This window comes from Dendropsophus ebraccatus, chromosome 10 (assembly GCF_027789765.1).
Source record: "Dendropsophus ebraccatus isolate aDenEbr1 chromosome 10, aDenEbr1.pat, whole genome shotgun sequence".
Lineage (NCBI taxonomy): Eukaryota > Metazoa > Chordata > Amphibia > Anura > Hylidae > Dendropsophus > Dendropsophus ebraccatus.
This window is the reverse complement of record NC_091463.1, coordinates 34,353,929-34,373,787: the sequence shown is the minus strand read 5'-3', so window position 1 is coordinate 34,373,787 and position 19,859 is coordinate 34,353,929. Positions and strand designations below refer to the sequence as shown.

Genomic DNA, 19,859 nt, shown 5'->3' with positions numbered 1-19,859 from the left:
TCTTTTTTTTTTAGTGTACACAAAACCATTTACAAACGGATACATTAAACGGACTGCAAAAATGCAGTGTGAACCCAGTCTGCCTATCATTTGTTAGTGACACTTGACACTATAAAACTAACAGCTTATGATGCTAATTCCTATTCTATGAACATTTCCATCATGGAGACCAAATTTTCCCCAGATCCTAATAACCAAATACATGGATGACTCCCCAGCACTCGTATACAAATACAACTACCCCTAATCGAGCCATGTTTATAGCATGTTGTCTAGATTGCCGATCATCGCTCTGCTCTAAAAGCAGTGGTCTGGCTAATATACATATATATAACTACAATATAGCTTTCTCTCTCTAGACATCAAGCCGGTAACAATAGGAGGGATAGAGCAGAAATTTCAGAAGGTAGAAGCAAGTTTGCTAAATTAATATATTTTCAAAAATATTTAACTTGACGTGCCCAACAAGTATAACTGTGTTAGTTGAGATCGGAATACCCCTTTATTAAGTGATGTCTGTCAGAAGAATGAGCACAATAAGGGTCAGGTGGCTTTACTGCAGAAACATATAATACAATGTCAATACATACATTTAGATTTGTCATACACATATAGGATAAGAGTGCATAGTATAATAATAAACTTGTCTCCTGGTTCACGTTCAGTCTTTTACTATCTTTTACTAGTCTTTCAAATCGTCATTCCAAACTGTAGAGAATGGTCAACTAGAATGCAGAACACTACCACAGTACCATGAGTCCTTGTCCAAATCAGCTCTAACCAAGCAGGCCATAATGACCTAAAACAGGGTTAGCACCACCGTGTCTCCAAGAACAGAACAAAAGAACTCTTGAGAAAGAAGAACACCAAAGACAGGTATTGCATACATCTAATTATGAGCACCAGCAAGTATTGCCTGTTAGTTATTGTTTGCTCTGTTTTTCAACCTGATCTCTTCTGGCATCGGATATATCTCTTGGAACTCGAACTGTCAGTCCGTCGATGGCTTTTGTCATGCAAATCTGGCATCCAAGGCGTGACCTATAAAACATGAAGCATTATAAAAGTTAACATAGTTATAAAATGTTCAAAAAAAAAAGTTAACATACATCTAATTTTCCCTAGGTTTCCAATTGTTTGCCAGCAGAGATGTACAGGCTTTGGACATTTTAAGTGGGCCAGGATCCTGTGGCAACATTTATATCTTCATTTTTATGTTCAAAGTTTTTACATTATAAGGCTGGGTTCAGACTACGGAATTCTCGCAGATAAATTCCGCCGATTTCCATTGCCTGTACGCGTTCACGGCCGTGTGCCTCTCTGCCCGTGCCAGAGACACTATTCTATGCACGGGCGGATTCCACATTCCGCCAAAAGAATTGACACGTCAATTCTTTCAGCGTATAGCGGAATCAGCCAGCGGAGAGGCGCGCGGCCATGAGCGCGTTTTAGCAACGGAATTCTGCAGAATTTATCCGCCAGAATTCCGTAGTCTGAATCCACCCTAAAACTTGTATTTGATTTGCTGCCTGTTCTTTATGCATGGCCAAACAACAGAGCCAATCTGCACCAAATGTGGTACATAGGTAAATCAGACACTTGAGAAGGTTTTACACTGTGTTTCAGCTCTCTAGCACCTACTGACCTCAAGATATTCTTAGTACTCCTCTCCTCTCACATGTTCTGTGGCTCCTCAGCTTGTTTTTACCTGTTTGACAACAAGGGCTTATGGCAACAATGACTCTAGCTTTATCCAACAGTGGAAGATGTTGCCTTCAAACAGGCAGTTATGTAAACTGAAAGTTAGGGTCACTCTCATTCACCACAGGGTACAATGTGGACATACATTGGCAGGACATCAAATTTCTGAGTGATATTTCTGCCATTTTTCTGTGCTCGCTGTGAATTGCACCTATACTGAATGTATGCATTCTCATAAATAGAAATGCTTTTAGACCAATCACGCCTCTAAAAGGGAACCCTGCTCTTTGGATGAAAGTGCATGTCACAAATAGTGATTTTCCTGCAGGTTCCTGTGGGAAAGTAGGGGAGGATTATACACCTAATTTTTCCCCAAGAAGAGAAAGAAGTTATTGAAGGAAAAGAAGTATTATACCAAGCCAATCACTTAATCTGCCTTAGAAGTGACATAGCTACATAGACATAGAGGTCGACTGAGCTTCACTGTTCAGGCAGTGCAGCCTTATAGAAAGCCATCCATATGTTCAGACTAACTAAAGCCATTTTGCTTCAAATCATCTGAGCTATATGAATATGTATAACAGGCTTCTTTCTTCTTCCTTCACTCTCCACATATTTAGAGCTTGTGAGGTAGCTACATCTAGTGTGGGCCAATCCAGGCACAATGATTTAGATAAGGATGATGGAAAAGAAAGTAGAAGATTGGTGGTTCCCTTGGTGGACACGATGGACGAATCTCTCTTTTCACTAAAGGATCCTTTAGAGAAAAACGAGGTTCGTCCACCAGGTCCACTGAGGGTTCAGCGCCAAGGGAACCTCCAATCTTCTACTTTCTTCTCCACTATGGTAAATAGTTTACTTTGTCAGATATATTGGCTTCATATCAGTTGCAAATCAGGTTTACAACCATACACAAAGGGCAAACAGTTGAAATCAACCTGTGCAAACCAAAGTAAAGGCTCTATTCCATGAAACAATTATCGTCCGTACTTGACCGATTACCAGCAGTTCCAGCCCTTAATCGTTTGGTGTAATAGCAACTATTGTGCGGACATGCACAGTCTCTTCCCCGCTATACTGTGTATGTCCACAATAGCCTTGAACGTATTGCCATTCAGTATTTTGTCATTGTTATGAAAGATGGACATAATTTCTTACGTAGTGTCAACCTAGCCCAGAATTGTACACATGAAGATATACTGATATACCAATGAAGATATACTGTATATGCATAGAGTTCAATAAATCTATAAGAACATACGTGTTGGTCAATCCAAAAGCCAAATCCAGCATGTCCATCTCCTCATCTGTAACAGAACCGAGCTGGTCAAAGACTTTCTGATCAAATATGAGGTGACAAGTGGAACAAGCTAGAGTCCCCTCACAGGCACCTGAGGGAACAAAGGATGAAGACAACATATTTATACAGTTTATCTATTAAATTCCTCCAAAAACCTCTGTCCTCCTGTTGTGTGTGGTATTACAACTCAACTTTATTTACTTCAATGGAACTAATTTTCAATACCACTCAAAAACTGAGGACAGAAATGGCGCTGTTTCTGGAGAAAAAAAAACAACTATTATTTTTTTCTAATCCTGGAAACCCTTATGGTGTATGCTGTAGAGTCAACAATAATACAATTTTAGAATTGTACTTAAAGTAATTGTTCTACTGCCAGTGGCACTACATTCTTTGGAAAACTAAAATACTTTAAAGGGGTTGTCCAGTGAAAACCTTTTTCTTTCAAATCAACTGATATCAGAAAGTTACAGTATATAGATTTGCAATTTACTTCTATTAAAAAATCCCAAGTCTTCCCATACCTTTAAGCTACTATATGTCCTACAGGAAATCTTGTTTTATTTTCAGTCTGACACAGCGCTCTCTGTCTCGGTTTTCTATAAATCCCCATACTCTGCACAGTTCCTGTCTCGGCCAGAGATGTCAGCAGAGAGCACTGTGTCAGACTGAAAATAAAACATTTCCTGCAGGACATACAGCAGCTAATAGGTATGGGAAGACTTAAGATTTTTTAATAGAAGTAAATTACAAATCTATATAACTTTCTAACACCAGTTAATTTGAAAGAAAAAGATTTTCACTGGACAACCCCTTTAAACTCACCGAAGCCTTCAATATTCAGGTGGTGGCGGATGACCACGTCCAGTAGACTGTCCCCTTCTTTAGCTGTGGCTGTCAGAGTTTCACCCTCACGGTTGATGAAATGAACAGTCAAGTCTTCTGAACTTCTGCAAAAGAGATGTGAATAAAGCCTGTAAAATACTCAGTTTCTTCTATTGTGACCACAAACCTGTACTGCAGGGATCCATAGAGTATGCTTTGTTCCAGTTCCCAATTACTTCAATGGAGAATGTAATAAAAAAAGTATGTGGATTTTGAAAAACTGAGCTAAGAAGCAGCACTGGAAAAAAAAGTGACATTACCTCTTATTTCAGTGATTTAAAAAAAAAATACATACACAAATACCGGTTTAGCGCTAAAGTAGTCACACTAGTGCGTAATGCTCCAGGATACTGTCAATATCCAGCATTGTTGTCAACAACTCTTGTATACAACGTATCTGAGCTCCACTTCTTTACAACTCGTGTGAGCATAATGAGTAAGGAAGCTGCGCCTTCCGAAACATTGTGCAACAGGGGAAAGGACGCCTAGCCTCCAGCTATCTCCAGTGCCTGTTTACACGCAGCCTAAGGCCCTGTTCACACAGAGCAAGAACGGCAAAATTCCGCGGCAGAATTGATACCGTGTCATATTGATACTCTGTGGGAGGTGCGCGCTGCATCTCTCGGCGCTGAAGAATGAACATGAAGCGCGGGGAGAGGAACTCCAATAGAGTGTCATTATGACATGGAGGCTGCCGGCATTCCGCAGCAGACGATTCCGCCGTTTTTCTTTTTCTTTGTGAAGGGGGCCTAACCTGTACAACTGAAAGAAATAAAGACAAGTCGTTTGAAGACTACAATACGTGAGTGGACTTTCTTTATTAGTTACGCTCACATGAGTTGTATTGAAGTGGAGCTTGGATACGTTTTTTTTTTTTTTACTTTTCCAGTAAAGTCAATGGGAGCTGGGAGCTCATGCTTTTTGGGGGGCTTCTTTTGCCTGTGTAAACAGACCCTAGAGCTGTATTTGTTATTAGTCAAAATGACAATCTATATTTTGTTGTATAGTATAGAAGTTATAACAGCCTGCTCAATAAACCCGATTAAATACATTGTGGGGCAGATTAATCAATAGCTGCCAATTTTTGCACGACAAAATTTCCCTGGGTTGGTGACTCTGGATCTATCAGCCTAATACTGTAATTGCGGCGAAAATGTTAATACATTTTCTGCAAGGGGAGGCCACACCACCGCTTGCATAATACCGTGCCCCCTTCCTGCCCACATGGCAAATGTTGTGCAAGGGGAGGACAAGTAGTACTGGCTGGGTTAAACATCTCAGACAGGGGCAGTTCTGTGACACGGCCGTATCACAGAACGGCTGCTGTTTTACCACATCTGAACATGGCCTTAAAGTAAAAATTATCTAACATAGAACAGAGATTGCAAACTGGAAATTCCCTGAAACAATGAAAGCCTTACACCCTGAAACAAAGAACACACATAAACACTTCAAATTAACCTCACTTCACTCCTTAAAATCACACCTTGCCCTGGTATCTCATAGGGCTCAAAAGAAATGCCATTTTCTCCCATAAGAGAGCATCAAGAAACCATATATACTATAAACTCTACTAACACATTGACTTTCAAACTAAAAAAAAACTCAAGGGATCAATTTCTACAATGTGGTCTATTGTTGTTTATAGCTCTGATCATTGCATGGAAAAATGCAAAGATTTAACAAATTGTTAAGTTTTTCCATGATTGTGTAGTAATCATTTGACTGCACTGTGTGACTATCGGCCTTAAAGGGGTATTCCAGGGAAAGATAACTTTAGGGGAAAAGTAGGAGATCGGGGGGTCCTCGACCTCTAATCCCCCTGGCAATCTCCGTATCGGACCCACCGGCTCTGTTACGAATAGAGCCCCGAGTCGGCACACGACCCGCAGCTCTATTCATTCCTATGGAGTGTCAGAAAGAGCTGAGTTCGCTGGAATAGTGATGTACTCGGCTCTTTCCGTTGCTCTATAGGAATAAATAGATTTGCGGGTCACGTCGGAAGGGTCCGATACGGAGATCGCCGTGGGGTTCAGGGGTCAGACCCCCGCGATCTACCCCTTTAAGGTTGTCTCACTGTAAATGAAAGCCGATCTTGTAGATTAGTCCTCGGTTACAGAGCCTGTTACAAGGCTTGAGCATCACATCCCCTATGACAGTAGGGATGTGAACCCAACAAGGAATAATTCTATTTAAGAAGTAAAAAGGCCAAACCAACCACGAATGAGCATTTTCTTAATCATCTTCTGATTGCTAGTCCTGTTACATAGGAAGATGTAGGGCTATTTGTTCAATATTCCCCACATATATAATAGGGCCCGAAGTCTATATAGTCGGAGTTAGGGATTGATGCATATTGCCCCTATATGCTTAGGGACACTAAGAATTTTCTTACCTTCATCCTTAGCGCCATTTTCATCAAATCTTTTGTTTAATCTATATGTAAATTAGACAGTTTGGTGCATTAGGGGCGGGATTACCTATTACATCTGCCCACTCCTCCTCATGAACATTTATTTTGTGCTATGCAGTGATGAGTGCCAGAGTGACGTGACTTCAGAGTGCCACCTTAATATTCATGAGAAGGTAGCTAGTGCATGGAGCAGATTGGTACATTGAGGGCTGTAGTTCTGCCCCAAGTGCACCAAACCACTTAATTTACATATTCATTAAATTATTACAAACTTAGTTAAAGGAAAGGCATAAAAAACGAAAAAATGGGGAGCAATCTATTTTCTAGCAACCAACATTTAACCTTGATATCATTGAAGTAAGTGGGTTACTCACGTCTCGGAGGGGAGATTGGTAAAACTCCCCCCTCCCCCGCCACCAGGAAATCTCGTAGCTGCAATACAGCCAGTCGGTGTTGCACTTCTCAGTGAGGGACAACTTTATTCCTTGTCCAAAGCTTATCGGAATACCCAGTTCCTTCACGCGTTGGGCAAGGAATAAAGTAGCTGCAGAGTATGCCAGAAGACTCAATAGGCTGTGCATAGAAGATCTGGGGAGAAATCCTGTCCTTCACTGAGAAGTGCAACACCGACTGGCTGTATTGCAGCTACAAGAATACGGGAATTTGACCAATCTTTTTATTACATTTTTTCTGCCCAATTTTGCACTTTTGAATTTTTTTGCGCTTACGCCATTTATTGTGCGAGATCAGTAATGTGATTAATTAATAGTTCGGGCGATTACGCACGCGGCAATAGCAAACATGTTGATTTATTTATTTACTTTTATTTAAAACATGGGAAAAGAGGGGTGATTCAAACTTTTATTAGGGGAGGGGGCTTTTTACTAATAACAATCCTTTTTTTTTTTTTTTTACACATATACTAGAAGCACCCCTGGGGGACTTCTAGTATATACACTTTGATCTCTCATTGAAATCTTTGCTGTATACTTATACAGCAAAGATCAATGAGATCGGCACTCGTTTGCTTTCGGCTGCTGCAGCCGAAAACAAACGAGTGCCGAGCCGGGTCGGTGCCATCTTGGAGTGGACCCCGGCCGGCACCACACACGGTCCCTGACAACATCCCGGAGGAGCGATCTCCCCCACTAGACACCAGGGAACGGCTGCCTCCGGTAATCGGAGGCAGCTGTCAACTTTGACAGCTGCCTCCGATTACCTGATTATAGCCGCGGTCCCGGGCTACATGCGGCACCCGGGATAGTGGTGGTTCAGAGCGGGGTCGCCGCGCGGCCCTGCTCTGAACACCTCCTGGGGACATATGATGTACGGGTACGTCATATATCCCTAAGAGGTTAAATGAGAAGTCCAGCGAAAATTTTTATTAAAGTACTGTATTGTCCCCCAAAAGTAATACCAAATAAATCACCAATATACACTTATTAAGGGAAATGCTTATAAAGTGCTTTTTCCCTGTACTTACTACTGCATCAAGGCTTCACTTTCTAGACAAAATGGTGATGTCACGACCCGAATCCCAGAGCTGTGAGGGCTGTGGCAGCTGGAGAGGATGATGGCAGGGGGATGCTGAGTGTCCCTCCAGTGCCCCGTGCCCCTCAGTGTCCTCCTGCCATCATCCTCTCCAGCAGCCACAGCCGGCACAGCTCTGGGAGTCGGGGTGTGACATCACCATTTTATCCAGGAAGTGACATCACCATTTTTATTCAGGAAGTGAAGCCTTGATGCAGTCGTAGGTGCAGGGGGGGGGGGGGAAGCACTTTATGTGCATTTCCCATAATAAGTGTATGTTGTAATTTGTATAACTTTTGGGGGGCAATACAATACTTTAATAAAAATTTTCGCCGGACTTCTCCTTTAGGAAATTGACCTTCATTCTCAACATTCAGTGTGCTATGGAAACATTACAGCAGGCTAAAGTCTTCTAACCTGCTGTTAGTTTCCCTTTAAGGCCCTTCGTAGACTCCATTCATCATTTAGCGATGAATTGTAGAAGGTCAATGACCATTGTTATCATTTCGGGAGGACCTTGAAACTCTTCACATCTGAGAAGTTTAACTGCAGTCTGACAGCCTGACCTCTTGGTGTATTGCTGTAACCCTGAATTTTTCTCATCTGTAATAGGCATGTTGATTGAAGACAAGATAAAATATATTACATAGGATTGAATGTAAGTATGAAAAAAATCATAAACATAGTCTGCTCGTGTCTACATTGGTTCTGATTTATACTGGCATATGTTTTATTTAAGGAATAAAAAAGCATAGACACCCACAGCAGCGACCATAAATATGATGTGAATCGCATCTACATCTGACAATTATAAAGGAGAAAGAGTTCATAGGAATGGTCATTCCTTATTACTAAAGGACAAGCAACCAGGCGATAAACAAGCAAACTCCCAATCATCATTATCAGCCGCACATTGTTCAGTGTAAACAGGGGATGTGCGGCCGACAGTAATGAATTTAGAGGGCCGCAGCACCATTGTTTGGACATCCTCTCACTCTATTCTGACAAGGAAATTGGGTCCCGATTTACTCCCGAACATGAGGAGGATCTTGGCAACACAAAGAGCCAGAGGCCCAGAAAAGCCAGGATATCCCCGAGTAACAAATAAAACGTAACTTTTAATATATGAATGGTAAAAAATTGTAGTGTAAGAATGTGAAATTAAAAACACTCAAACCACAGTCCAATCAACATATATCTGAGGAGGATCAGCAATGAGATCACTTGTGGTCAGATAGTTATCCCCTATCCTGAGGATAGGAAGTAACTTGTAATCATGGGACAGCCTCTCTAAATCCCTTTTGGATGGGCCAAGCAGGAGCCGACAACGAAGGCCGATCTCAGTGATCAGCACCTGAATGGCCCATTTAAACGAGCCTATATACTGGTCCCTCACCTAGTGTATTTAAATTAAGGGGGCAGATCAGTGAAACTGCTGCCCCAGCATGCACCCTGTGCTGGGTACCAGTGGCCCCAGCTGTGCTGTAAGGATTTAATATGGTAAATGAAAAGGCTTTAGTCATTAGAAGAACATAAGAAAGTGATAGCACAACATTTATGTAAAGAAGCATTATTTCTTCATAGACAGACAAAATCAATGCCAAATGCCAGACCGTTAGTCCAGGACTGCAGGCAGCTTTGGTAAATGATGATGCAATATGGTTAAAGTAAAACTTATATCTACGTACATAAAATAAATGCCATTTTCTTGATGGCAAAAGTAGAGTAATTCTTATAGGGCTGATATGGTTTATATGCACAGAAATGCAGCATGAAAGAGTGAGCAAATATTTTCCTATCAGGTAGATGACAGGGAGCATTGCTATTGCAGTAGTATCCAAAGTTTTTAACTAAACATTTATACAAGTATGGGGGTAGGAGTATACATGTCTGACTATCATAAAACACTCATAATAACTGAAATACCACATACTTAGACAAACTTCTCTCCAACATACATCAGTCTTGATTTGTCATTAACAAAGTGCTACAGGCAAAACATATATATCTAGATGTTATGTAAGAAGGCATCAATCCGGTTGTCAATGGAATGAAGACTTTTGTTATGGTCAACTTATGTTCAATTCCACCTGGCCACCATTTTGGCCTTTTGAAATTCCTTGAGTGCATAATAATTTTATGGTTCAGTAAAAGTGGTTAAGGCCACGTTCACATGTCAGTTTTTTTAGTCAAAAGTGCATTGCTTCCGTGTTTCAGACCCAGTCCTAGTTTTGGCTGCAAATACTGATATAACATACAGACTTAAATACTAATATACATGTCATTTTGGCTTAGTGCGAAGGAATCCTCTGTACCGGAGTATGTGCACACTACAGAATCCCGGCTGATGACCTGCCGCAGATTCCGCAGCTCGTACCTGCTCACGGACGCTGGCAGCCGTGCGTATCTCCGCTGGTCCCACATAGGCTTTATTCTATGGTTTGCTAGATTACGCCATTCAGAAGAATAAGCAGCGGAGATGTGTGCGGCTGTCAGCGTCCGTGAGCGGGTACGAGCTGCGGAATCTGCGGCAGGTGATCAGCCGGGATTCTGTAATGTGGACATACCCTTACTGACAGATTCTGAAGATTTCTCTCTCATTGTTTAGTAGGATTTATTTTTATCTTCTCTTTCAATAAATTAAAAAACAAGTTTATAACCCTAAAGTTGAGGAGCCCTTTCCATGTACGTCCTACTATAATCTACCTTATTAGTGTAACTGTAGAAGACAAATAAGCAGATGCTTGTCTTAATAAACATAAAATAACTACACATGCTTCTGCACCAGTTTTCTCAGTCCTTACCTGGTGTTGGATTTTGCATCTTGGCATTTGGCAGAAGTAGTGAAGCTCCTCAGGTAGCCAGTGACTAGTGTCTGTGTTGATGCGTAACTCTTCGAACACGTAGGAGCATGAAGTCTGCTCAGAAAGCTCCGCGAGAGTATTAAGGCAGAATGAGCCATGTTCACAGGGCAGAAATCCTGGCTGAAGGTTGTCTCAGCAACTGACTGAAATGTAAGATATAAAGGCATATTAGTCAGACAGAGCCATCCCACCAGGGGTGTCACCCTGTGTAGGATACACACACACTAGTCTGCAGAAGCCTGTGCATCCTCTATGTGCACACCAACATCTAGCTGCAGTGTAAATATAGTGTAATTCATATGCTTGTATACAGCATGTATCACTATTAACCTTGAACATAAAAAGCATACACAATGTTACAGAGCTATGCTACATGCCTGAAAAGAAGCTTTAAACCTTCATTTATGTTAGTATCCACGACAGAGAAAATTCACCCCCTTACCTGTGCCCAAAATGATACTTTGGCAATTCTCTACATGCGCCATGCCACACCACACGTTCGTTGCTACAGAACTGTTTAGGGGTTATTGGTCAATGGATAAAAGTGATAGCCTAGTGATGGGCAGAAAAGGAACGTTCACAGAATGTGGAAGCCCAAAGGTGTCTTTCTGTTTCTCAAAACCAATCAATAGAATAACAGGGAGAAACTGAGGAGTAGAGGGATTGTGACCTGCTGCCCCTGAGACACAGTACATGTGTCCATAGGATGTGGATCATTACATGCTGGCAAATAGAGATAGGCGCAGCTAGAGCATGCTCAAGTCTGATCGTTTGGCGCTTGATTAACAGTGGCTGAAGAAGTTGGATCAGGGGCGGATTAACTTTACCATAGGCCCTGGGCTGTTCACCAAGCCTGCCCCCCCACCCCCACAGTAACTGAGGCAACACTAGCCTGGCGTTCATAGTACAGGACAGATAATGTCATGATGTCCTGATTTGTGCAAAATTGTCATAAAAAAACAGTGATTTTTTTTCAAATCATGGCGGAAGTGTAGCCAGGAGACAGTACACCACTGAAAGTATAAGTCTTTTTGGGTGGTCTTGGGCCCCCCAGGAGCTCAGGGCCCCGGGCTGCCGCCCGAAACGCCCCTATTATAATCCACTACTGAGTTGGATGCAGCCCTAGGGAAGTCTGGGAAAAATGGATATAGCGTAATGGCTTCTCTGTTATTTGTTGCTGTTTCTGTGATGTAGATACATAAGAAGCCAGACCAACATCTATAGATGACAGCAAAAGAACAGGTACAGGTGAGTATCTTCTGCTTGGTGTGGGGTAGCTGTTTCCAGGGGAGCACACTGGTGCATTTTAATGAATTTCAATAGACACAGTATGCAGTATGGTTAACATAAGGCAGCACAGTGTATATTATAATTAATTTTAGGGGCCATAGCTTGTGGCACTATTATATTCAGTGGCACAGAGTGCAGAGCTGTTGTCTTCAGAGGCCACAGTAAGACAAGCTGTTGGTCACACTGGACAACAGATTTTTCCAAAAGTTTTGTTTCCTTTAAAATGAGGTGATTATATTAAACTTATTTGAGCTAAGTGGAAAAATAATTTCGGATAGTCTGTAACATGTAACATGAAATTTTACTGCAAAGCATTTAAATGTTACCCACTGCATTGGTTCTACTGAAGCAGAAGTGTTTGCTGCTGATTTTTGTTAGTGCTTAACATCTAGTGCATCATGTACAAGTGTCCAGCAATAGTCAACTAGCGCTGATGGATTCCAGGGAAGAATTCCAAATGTGAATGCAGAACATTTTTAATAACATGTTTCACTTTGTCACTTTGTAAGCCTAGGACCACACTGTGTTTTTGCATCTCTTTCTCTGTATCCATTTTAGTATGTTTATTTTTAACATACAGACGTGGTCAACCATGTCTTTGTGTATATAAGTTGCCATCAGTTTTACTTATTTTTTTTATAGTGTAAGTCAATAAAAAAAACTGCAATAGCAGCATCAGTAGGGTCAGCACAGCTCCGATGCCGACAGTTGAGACGGGTCCCAGGTTATCTGGGCTGCACCTGTTTCAGCCCAGGATGTAACGGTATGTCTCTGAGAAACGCACCACAAAAAGAAAGGAACAGAAGGACTATGTCCACATTTCTGAATGGGTTAAATATATGTGTTAAATGGACAGCAAAAACACATGTTTGGCACTAGCCTAAGCTTCAAGGAGGTTGTCAACCAATTTGTAGTTTGGTGCTCGATAGTTCCCAAGAAAATTCCCTAAATATCTTGATGTGATTTTTATGCAATTTTCTCAGTCCCCAGTTGTCAAAAACTGTGTTAAGTCATGTTGGCGGCTTCAAAAGACAGGAAACTTTTGTAACAGGTGACAACACATGCCGTACTTAAAGTCTAGAAGCCAGTTACTCTACATTTGCTTTAGACAAACTCCCAGACTAAGTCATTCAGTTTGGGCTGTGATAGAAGCTTTGGATCAATAGACATACATGGCTCAAAGTCTGAATCAGTGGCCTGACCCATGGACTTCAAAATCTTTATCGAATGCCTCCTCTAAGCTCTCTGTCTCTGGTGGCTTTGGTACTGGAAAAGTTTTCATCCTGTGGCACTGGTCTCATAGCTGAAGGCTGATTGGCATATGCTATAGATTTTTTATTCTTAGCAGAGAAACCAGACCCATTGGTAGGACAGAAGTAACAGTTGGTCAAATGATCCTTCTGTTCCTGCCAGATCCTTGGGACAGCAATCATCACTGACTTGTGAGAACCTCTCAGCCAACATTTAAGACTAAATGTTCATCTTGAGCAGATTTGAGATGCCTGGGATTTGTCTTGATCACCAATCTTGCATCCAACTCTACACAAATGTAACATAAGGTATTGCAACTGTTCTGGTGTAGTGACCGGGTACAGGCCCCAAAGTCTTTATTGCACCTGAGTAAGGTAACTCACTCGGGTTCACACAGGTGGGATAAAGTTTCCACTGCAGTTAGTGTTTTTCCCACTAGGCGTCACTAAAGCAGTCATTAAAGTAAACTGTTCTATTCTTGTTCTAAGTACTGGACTCTGGCCTATTCTTGCACACTTGCACCTACACACATTTACACCTCGGTTAAAACTTTTTAATGCTGGCGGTGCACCAAACTGTGTAGGTGCTACACCACTCTATGCTACAGTGACAAGTGCCCAAGTCACCCTAGACCCACTCGGCTACCTCACCATCATACTAGCCGACCCGGCAATGAAACCCACACCGTCTGTTGCCCAATTGCCGCGCTGACACTGTCGAGACATTTTAGCTAGATCAGATGGTACTTTAGTAGTTTATAGATGCTTAAATTTGAAATAACTTGCAGAATCTTTACAAGCAGATTTTACAGCCTCTGCAGCAGCGTCCAGACACGTCTAGGTGTGCCTAGTAAGTAACAATTCCACTGAAGTTTTGCAACTTCAGTGTATTGCGAAGAACTCATGGACAGCCTGAAAATATGAAAAATAAAGACACTCAAACAGAAGGTTCCGAATAGTGGTACATGCGGGGAGGTCCGGCAGCCCATAGATCATAGTGGCGGACTGCTGCCGCCGCTGCTATTCCACAGAGCGATGGCAGCAGATCACTGCTATCACAGTAGTTTGTTTTTCAACATGTGTGAAAGACAAAGGACTGCAATGATCAGCCAATATGAACGATGTCAGCTGATCGTTGCCTTTAGAGATGAGCGAGTACTAAAATGCTAGGGTGCTCGATACTCAAGAAGAATATTTCCCAATGCTCGGGTGCTCGTTTCAAGTAACGAACCCCATTGAAGTCAATGGGAAACTCAGCATTTTTGCAGGGGACCAACGCTCTGAACAGGGAACCTCAGAAAACACCACAGAAATGGACAGGAAACAGCAGGGGCAGCATGCATGGACGCCTCTGAGGCTGGCTAATCCCAACATTACGCCAAATTATGGGCAACAACCGGGTGGCCCAGCCAGTGACCCAGACCAAGATGGGCAAGGAACATGTGCTGGCACATGTTAGGAAAGCACCCAACCTGGTGCAACTGGGAGGACTTTTGGGGTAGTCTATGGAGTCTGTGTGTGCCAGGTACCAGGTGCAGGTTTGTTTTAGAGCACCCGTTACAATGCATACTGCACAGCCAAGATAGGGGTAGCTGCACTACAGATCCCAGCAAGGTACAGCATCAGCAAAAATGAATACTGAGAGGACTTTGGGCAATTTCTTTGGGGTCTATGTGGACCACGTGTTGTCCCCTTTCTGGTACCAGTCGCAATGGCGGTAGCTGCACTACAAGTCCCAGCCAGCAGCCAAGAAGAGGCCAAAAAAAAATGTAGTTGTAGCCCTTAGAAGGACTGTTAGGTTCTTTGTGGATGATTCCTGCCTAACAGACACTATTTTCCCAACACTCTCCCTGACAGACAGCAGCTCTCTCCCTAAGCTCATTCCGCCTGCGTCTGAAGCGACCATTGCGGGACCTGATTCTTATATGCCCAGGTCATCTGATCTGGCCAGCCAATCGCTGCTATTGACATGTAGGGTTCTCATGTGATGCTAGGAGTTCCAAAGCCTCTCCTGCATGATGATTGACTGAGAAAAAGCAGCCAAACATGCAGGAAGAAGAAGATGCCATTGTCTCGAGTATCGCGAGATGCTCGTCCGATTAACGAGTATCCTAATGCTTGAACGAGTACCAAGCTTGGAGAAGCATGCTCGCTCATCTCTAGTTGCCCTTTATTCCACGGGACGATTATTGGCCGTAACAGCCGATATCGGCCGATAATCGTCCCTTCAAATAGGGCCTTTAGCCTAAAGGTTTTCAGGAAGCAAAATCTTTGTTGTCCAGTGTTGTCAAACTGACTATTGTCTCAATTGTTTTAACAATGGTTTACAGGATGATAACTAGACAGATGCGTCTGGAACCCACCCTGTAGAGTCTGCCACAAAAGGGAGGAGCCAAGGCAAATGATGTCTGGGCGGCAAAGTCCACAGAGGCAAGATGTAGCTAAAAGAAGTTATGGCAGTCTGGACCAGATGGAGAAGTTATAGATGAACTCTGGCTGTTTCCAAAATGTTGCAGGGGAGAAAAAAAAAAAAACAAGCAAGCATTCTCCCTCTCAACCAATCAGTGATTGCAGTGGCGTCCCACTACAGTCAGTGAATGGCTGAGCGGGCAGTCCATCATCAGCCGCGTTGTGATGTCCACTTTGCTGGAGATCCTAGAGATCAGCAGGGGTGATCCAGCACTGGAGAGGCACTCAGAGAAGTTTATGTTTTTTTATGTAATCCATAGCATATCACTACTTACTATACAGGAGCCCTGTACTCTTATGTAGTTTCTGATGCTAAAGGGCAAGGCATAAATCATAGGTGAGTGTGAATAGGCAAAATTGAAGGTGGCAACAGCTCTGTGCTTGACTTAGTAAATGTGAACTAAGTACCAAGCGTACAATACATGCCTTGATGCTTAGTGAGTACAGAAGCATGGATTCCTGTGTTTACTAGGAGTCCCTGTACTAATTCACCTGTTGAATCACAAATATATATATATATATATATATATATATACACACACAATGAATCTGGTTTGTGCCAAATCAATTTACTCATCTCTAAGACTGTTGTTTCCAGTTATGGACCATGAAGCCTACAGACTGCAAGTTCATGTATACAAGGATGATTACAACAGCACAAGCCGCTGCTCTGCGTATTCAGTGATACAAGCACAGAGCCTTGAAAGTGACAGGGAAGATATAGATTGAGTAGCTCCTCAAGGACAGACTGTTTTCTGATTCCAGACTCTCTAAGAAAAGGGTAAACCTTGGTCAGTGTCACATCTCTGTGACCTCCAACTGAGCGGAGGAATGCACACAAAAGTAATATATCACTGAAGTTTTAAAGTGGTTAAGAAAGGGACTGGGGTTTAAAGGGACAGGGTAATAAAATCATTGTAGCTGCTTAGCAAATTTCAGGTTTCTTTTAGGCTTCTAGCTGTTACATGCTGTAGCTTCAAGTCTCCCTACAGAGTGGCTGCTTGGATATTAATTCCATTGATATTTATAGCAGTTTTATTGGCACACTGCCGTGTCTATTACTTGTGTTTAGAACTATCATAGAAAACAATTAAATATTGTTTGAAGTGTTTGATGGTCTGTCCTGTGGATAGGCCATCAATGTTATACACCCGGAAAGCCCCTTTAAATTAAAAGGCACAATATCTTATTGATGGGGTGCCAACATCGCCGCTGATCTGCTGTCCAGGGGAGCCACTGGACTGGCACTCATACAAGGCAAATGGTGCTTGAAGCTTTGTACCATCTACCGTATAACATGTTACAGAAGCTCAGCTCCTACAGAACTAGAGTGGAGCTGCAGTAGCCGCTGCACCACCACTACACAATAGACAGTGCAGGACTTCCAGCACCATCCGCTGTGTATGGGTACCGATGCAGTTACATTCCAGAACAGCCGACCAGTGAAGGTGTTGGCACACCACTGATAAAACACAATGATGGTCTGTCGTGTGGATAGGTTATCAATGGTATAAACCAGAAAACCCCTCTCATGTTTGACAAATTGCACAGACATGTCAGAAGGTAAGATCGGCTGGGATGCTTAGACGCCTTTAAACATTATAGTTGGGAAAAGCATGCCTTACTCCTTGGTTGGCCGTTCAATTCAACTCTTTGTGGGAGACAGGATCCAGAGATTTATAATGGAGTCCATCTCCTGAAATGAGTTGAATCGGGCTGTCAACTAGGGAGTGAAGCTGTGCGATATGTCAAAAGGTAATTTAAACTAATAAAACGTTTAAAGGGTAGCTTCACACGTACCGTATCGCTGCTTTTTTAACGGGGCGTTTTTAACAGTGCGTCTTTAACGCTGCGTTTTTTTACATTCACATTTTGATTTTCACATGATTTTCATGTGAAAATCAAAACTCGCATGTAAAAATCGTACGTACCAAAAACGCAGCGATACGGTACGTGTGAAGCTACCCTTAAGCGAATGTACCATCAAGTACAATCGCTTTAATTTGCCCATGGATAGAACGGTGCTGGCGCAAGGAAGCCAGTGCCACGATCACTTTTTGAACTGTGGCCCGCTTCCCGTGTACGGCGCCGTTCTATTCACGGGCACCAGCCGAGGGTGAAGCACTGGAGGCGAGTCAGCCCATCCCCTGTTGGAGAAAGCCCTGCCCCTCTATGACACGGCTCTATTAGAATGGAGCCGCATCATAGAGGGGCCGGGGTTCCCTCCCACTGGGGGCTGACCAGCCCACCCCCAGTGCTTTACCCCTGGCCGGTGCCCGTGAATAGGACGTCGCAGTATATGGGAACTGGGCCACGGTTCAAAAAAAGGACCGCGGCACCGGCTTCCCTGCGCTGGTGCCGTTCTATCCATGGGCAAAACTTAAAGTGAATGTGCCTGATGGTACATTTGCTTTAAGGGTAGCTTTAAACACACTGTATCGCAGCGGATTTTATGCTGCGGATTTGATCTAAATAACAGCACAGCATCAAATCTTCTGTGGATCTGCCGCAGATCCTGTACATGTGAATGCACCCTAAGGCCATTAAGGGTGCAAGGGTGCCACGCCCACAAGGTGAGCAGGGCTTATGCTATGGAAAAGGCATCTTGATAAATGTACCCTAACATGTATACCTGCTGGACTTCGCCTGTTGGATCTAAAGGGGGAAAGATCTAGACGGGTTGATTAAAGTAGAAAGGAAATCCATAGAGGCAATCCCTTATAGTTTACCATTATGTAAAAGACAGCTCTTTACTTCCATCATTGAATAATAATATTTTTTTACCTTCTATACACCATGCTCTAAGTCTTGTTATGGAGTTTTCCCTTTTTGCAGACACTGTTAACCCAAAGATGCCTAGAAGCAAAGGTCTGCTGGGTCTATGGGTGAATTTAGTAGATAAATTAAGAGTTGAAATAGCATATTAAAGATCAGAAAGAGCAGAAAAACAGAGATATGATATTTATATACAGTAATTCTACATCTGGTGAACATATCATATTACCTAAGCAAAACCAATGCCAACTAACATTGATGTCATCCTGATGGGACTTACCTCAGCAGACTCATTCACTGTACACAGTTCTCATGTTGTCTCTTCCTATCCTTGGCCCTCTGTACTTTCTGTGCAGTTCCTGAATAACACACTGCAGGCACACTGACTTTACTGCTGTTTGGCCTTGTATAAATGGCCTCATGCCAACTAACCATCGCTTTCTGCACAATTGGATGGGTGGGAATTCAAGTGTACAGTACTTCATACATATATCTGTAAGCCTGATATACACACTTATACTGATATTGTGTGTGTATATTCATAGTCCCTTTATTGTCAGTTCAGCAGTTTGAAGGGGCCATGGCACTTTGGTCTCTATTACCTACATGTACTCATCCTTGCACATGCCATAATTTTTGGAATCACCATGATAGGTATTGCAGCTATAGCGCATTCATGTGAACCTGACATACCTGCAATATATGGCAGAGTCACTGCAAAACATATGTCATGAAAGGCCTATGCTGACAATACGCCATTAGTTTTAAAGTCTTGTATACCTCCTTTGAGGTGGTGTTTAATTGATGTGTAATGGTGCTCAAATTCCTAATCTGTAATCAACTCTTTATTTTAGATGTGATATGCTAAAATGTAAAATGGCAGTGTAAAGTCCCAATGACACTAGTCACCATAACCACCACCAGGACGTCAAGGCTGATCGTAGCTATTGAGATGTGATATCAATAAAAAAAACTTTCCTCAGACACTCATAAAAAGCAAATGAAAATAAAAAAATGACAGGCAGAGGACAAAAGGTGGGAGTTTTTTTTAAAGCTCTATGTCAAAAAACTCTAATTTTAAGGGTGCGTTCACATGTACAGGATCCGCAACAGATTTGCTGGCGCAGATATCAATGTAACTGAACACAGCATGAAATCTGTGCCAATCCAATCTGCTGCGGATCCTGTACGTGTGAACACACCCACACAAAGAAATTCTGCGTAACAATGTGAAACAAGTGTTGCTCCCAGCACATTTTAGTAGGCGTTTGCAGCACTCAAGACCCTCACCGTTGGTTCCAAATTGATAGTTACACTTTAAGACACATCTACTTTCTTGCAATAAACAGCTCCGCACCTCTAGTCAGGTTGTGTGTGGTATT

At 42.5% G+C, this 19,859-nt stretch overlaps 1 protein-coding gene across 1 annotated transcript; it reads right to left on the bottom strand.

The window, feature by feature from the left end:
* Positions 1–537: 537 nt before the first annotated feature.
* Positions 538–18,821, bottom strand: LOC138802639 (adrenodoxin-like). The gene is made up of 5 exons (XM_069986159.1): positions 18,758–18,821; positions 10,634–10,836; positions 3,827–3,951; positions 2,963–3,092; positions 538–1,041 (listed from the first exon to the last, which is right to left on the bottom strand). Exons 2-5 carry the CDS (start codon positions 10,789–10,791, stop codon positions 924–926), a joined length of 531 nt encoding a protein of 176 aa, XP_069842260.1. The 5' UTR covers positions 10,792–10,836; positions 18,758–18,821; the 3' UTR covers positions 538–923.
* Between the last annotated feature and the right edge of the window lie 1,038 nt (positions 18,822–19,859).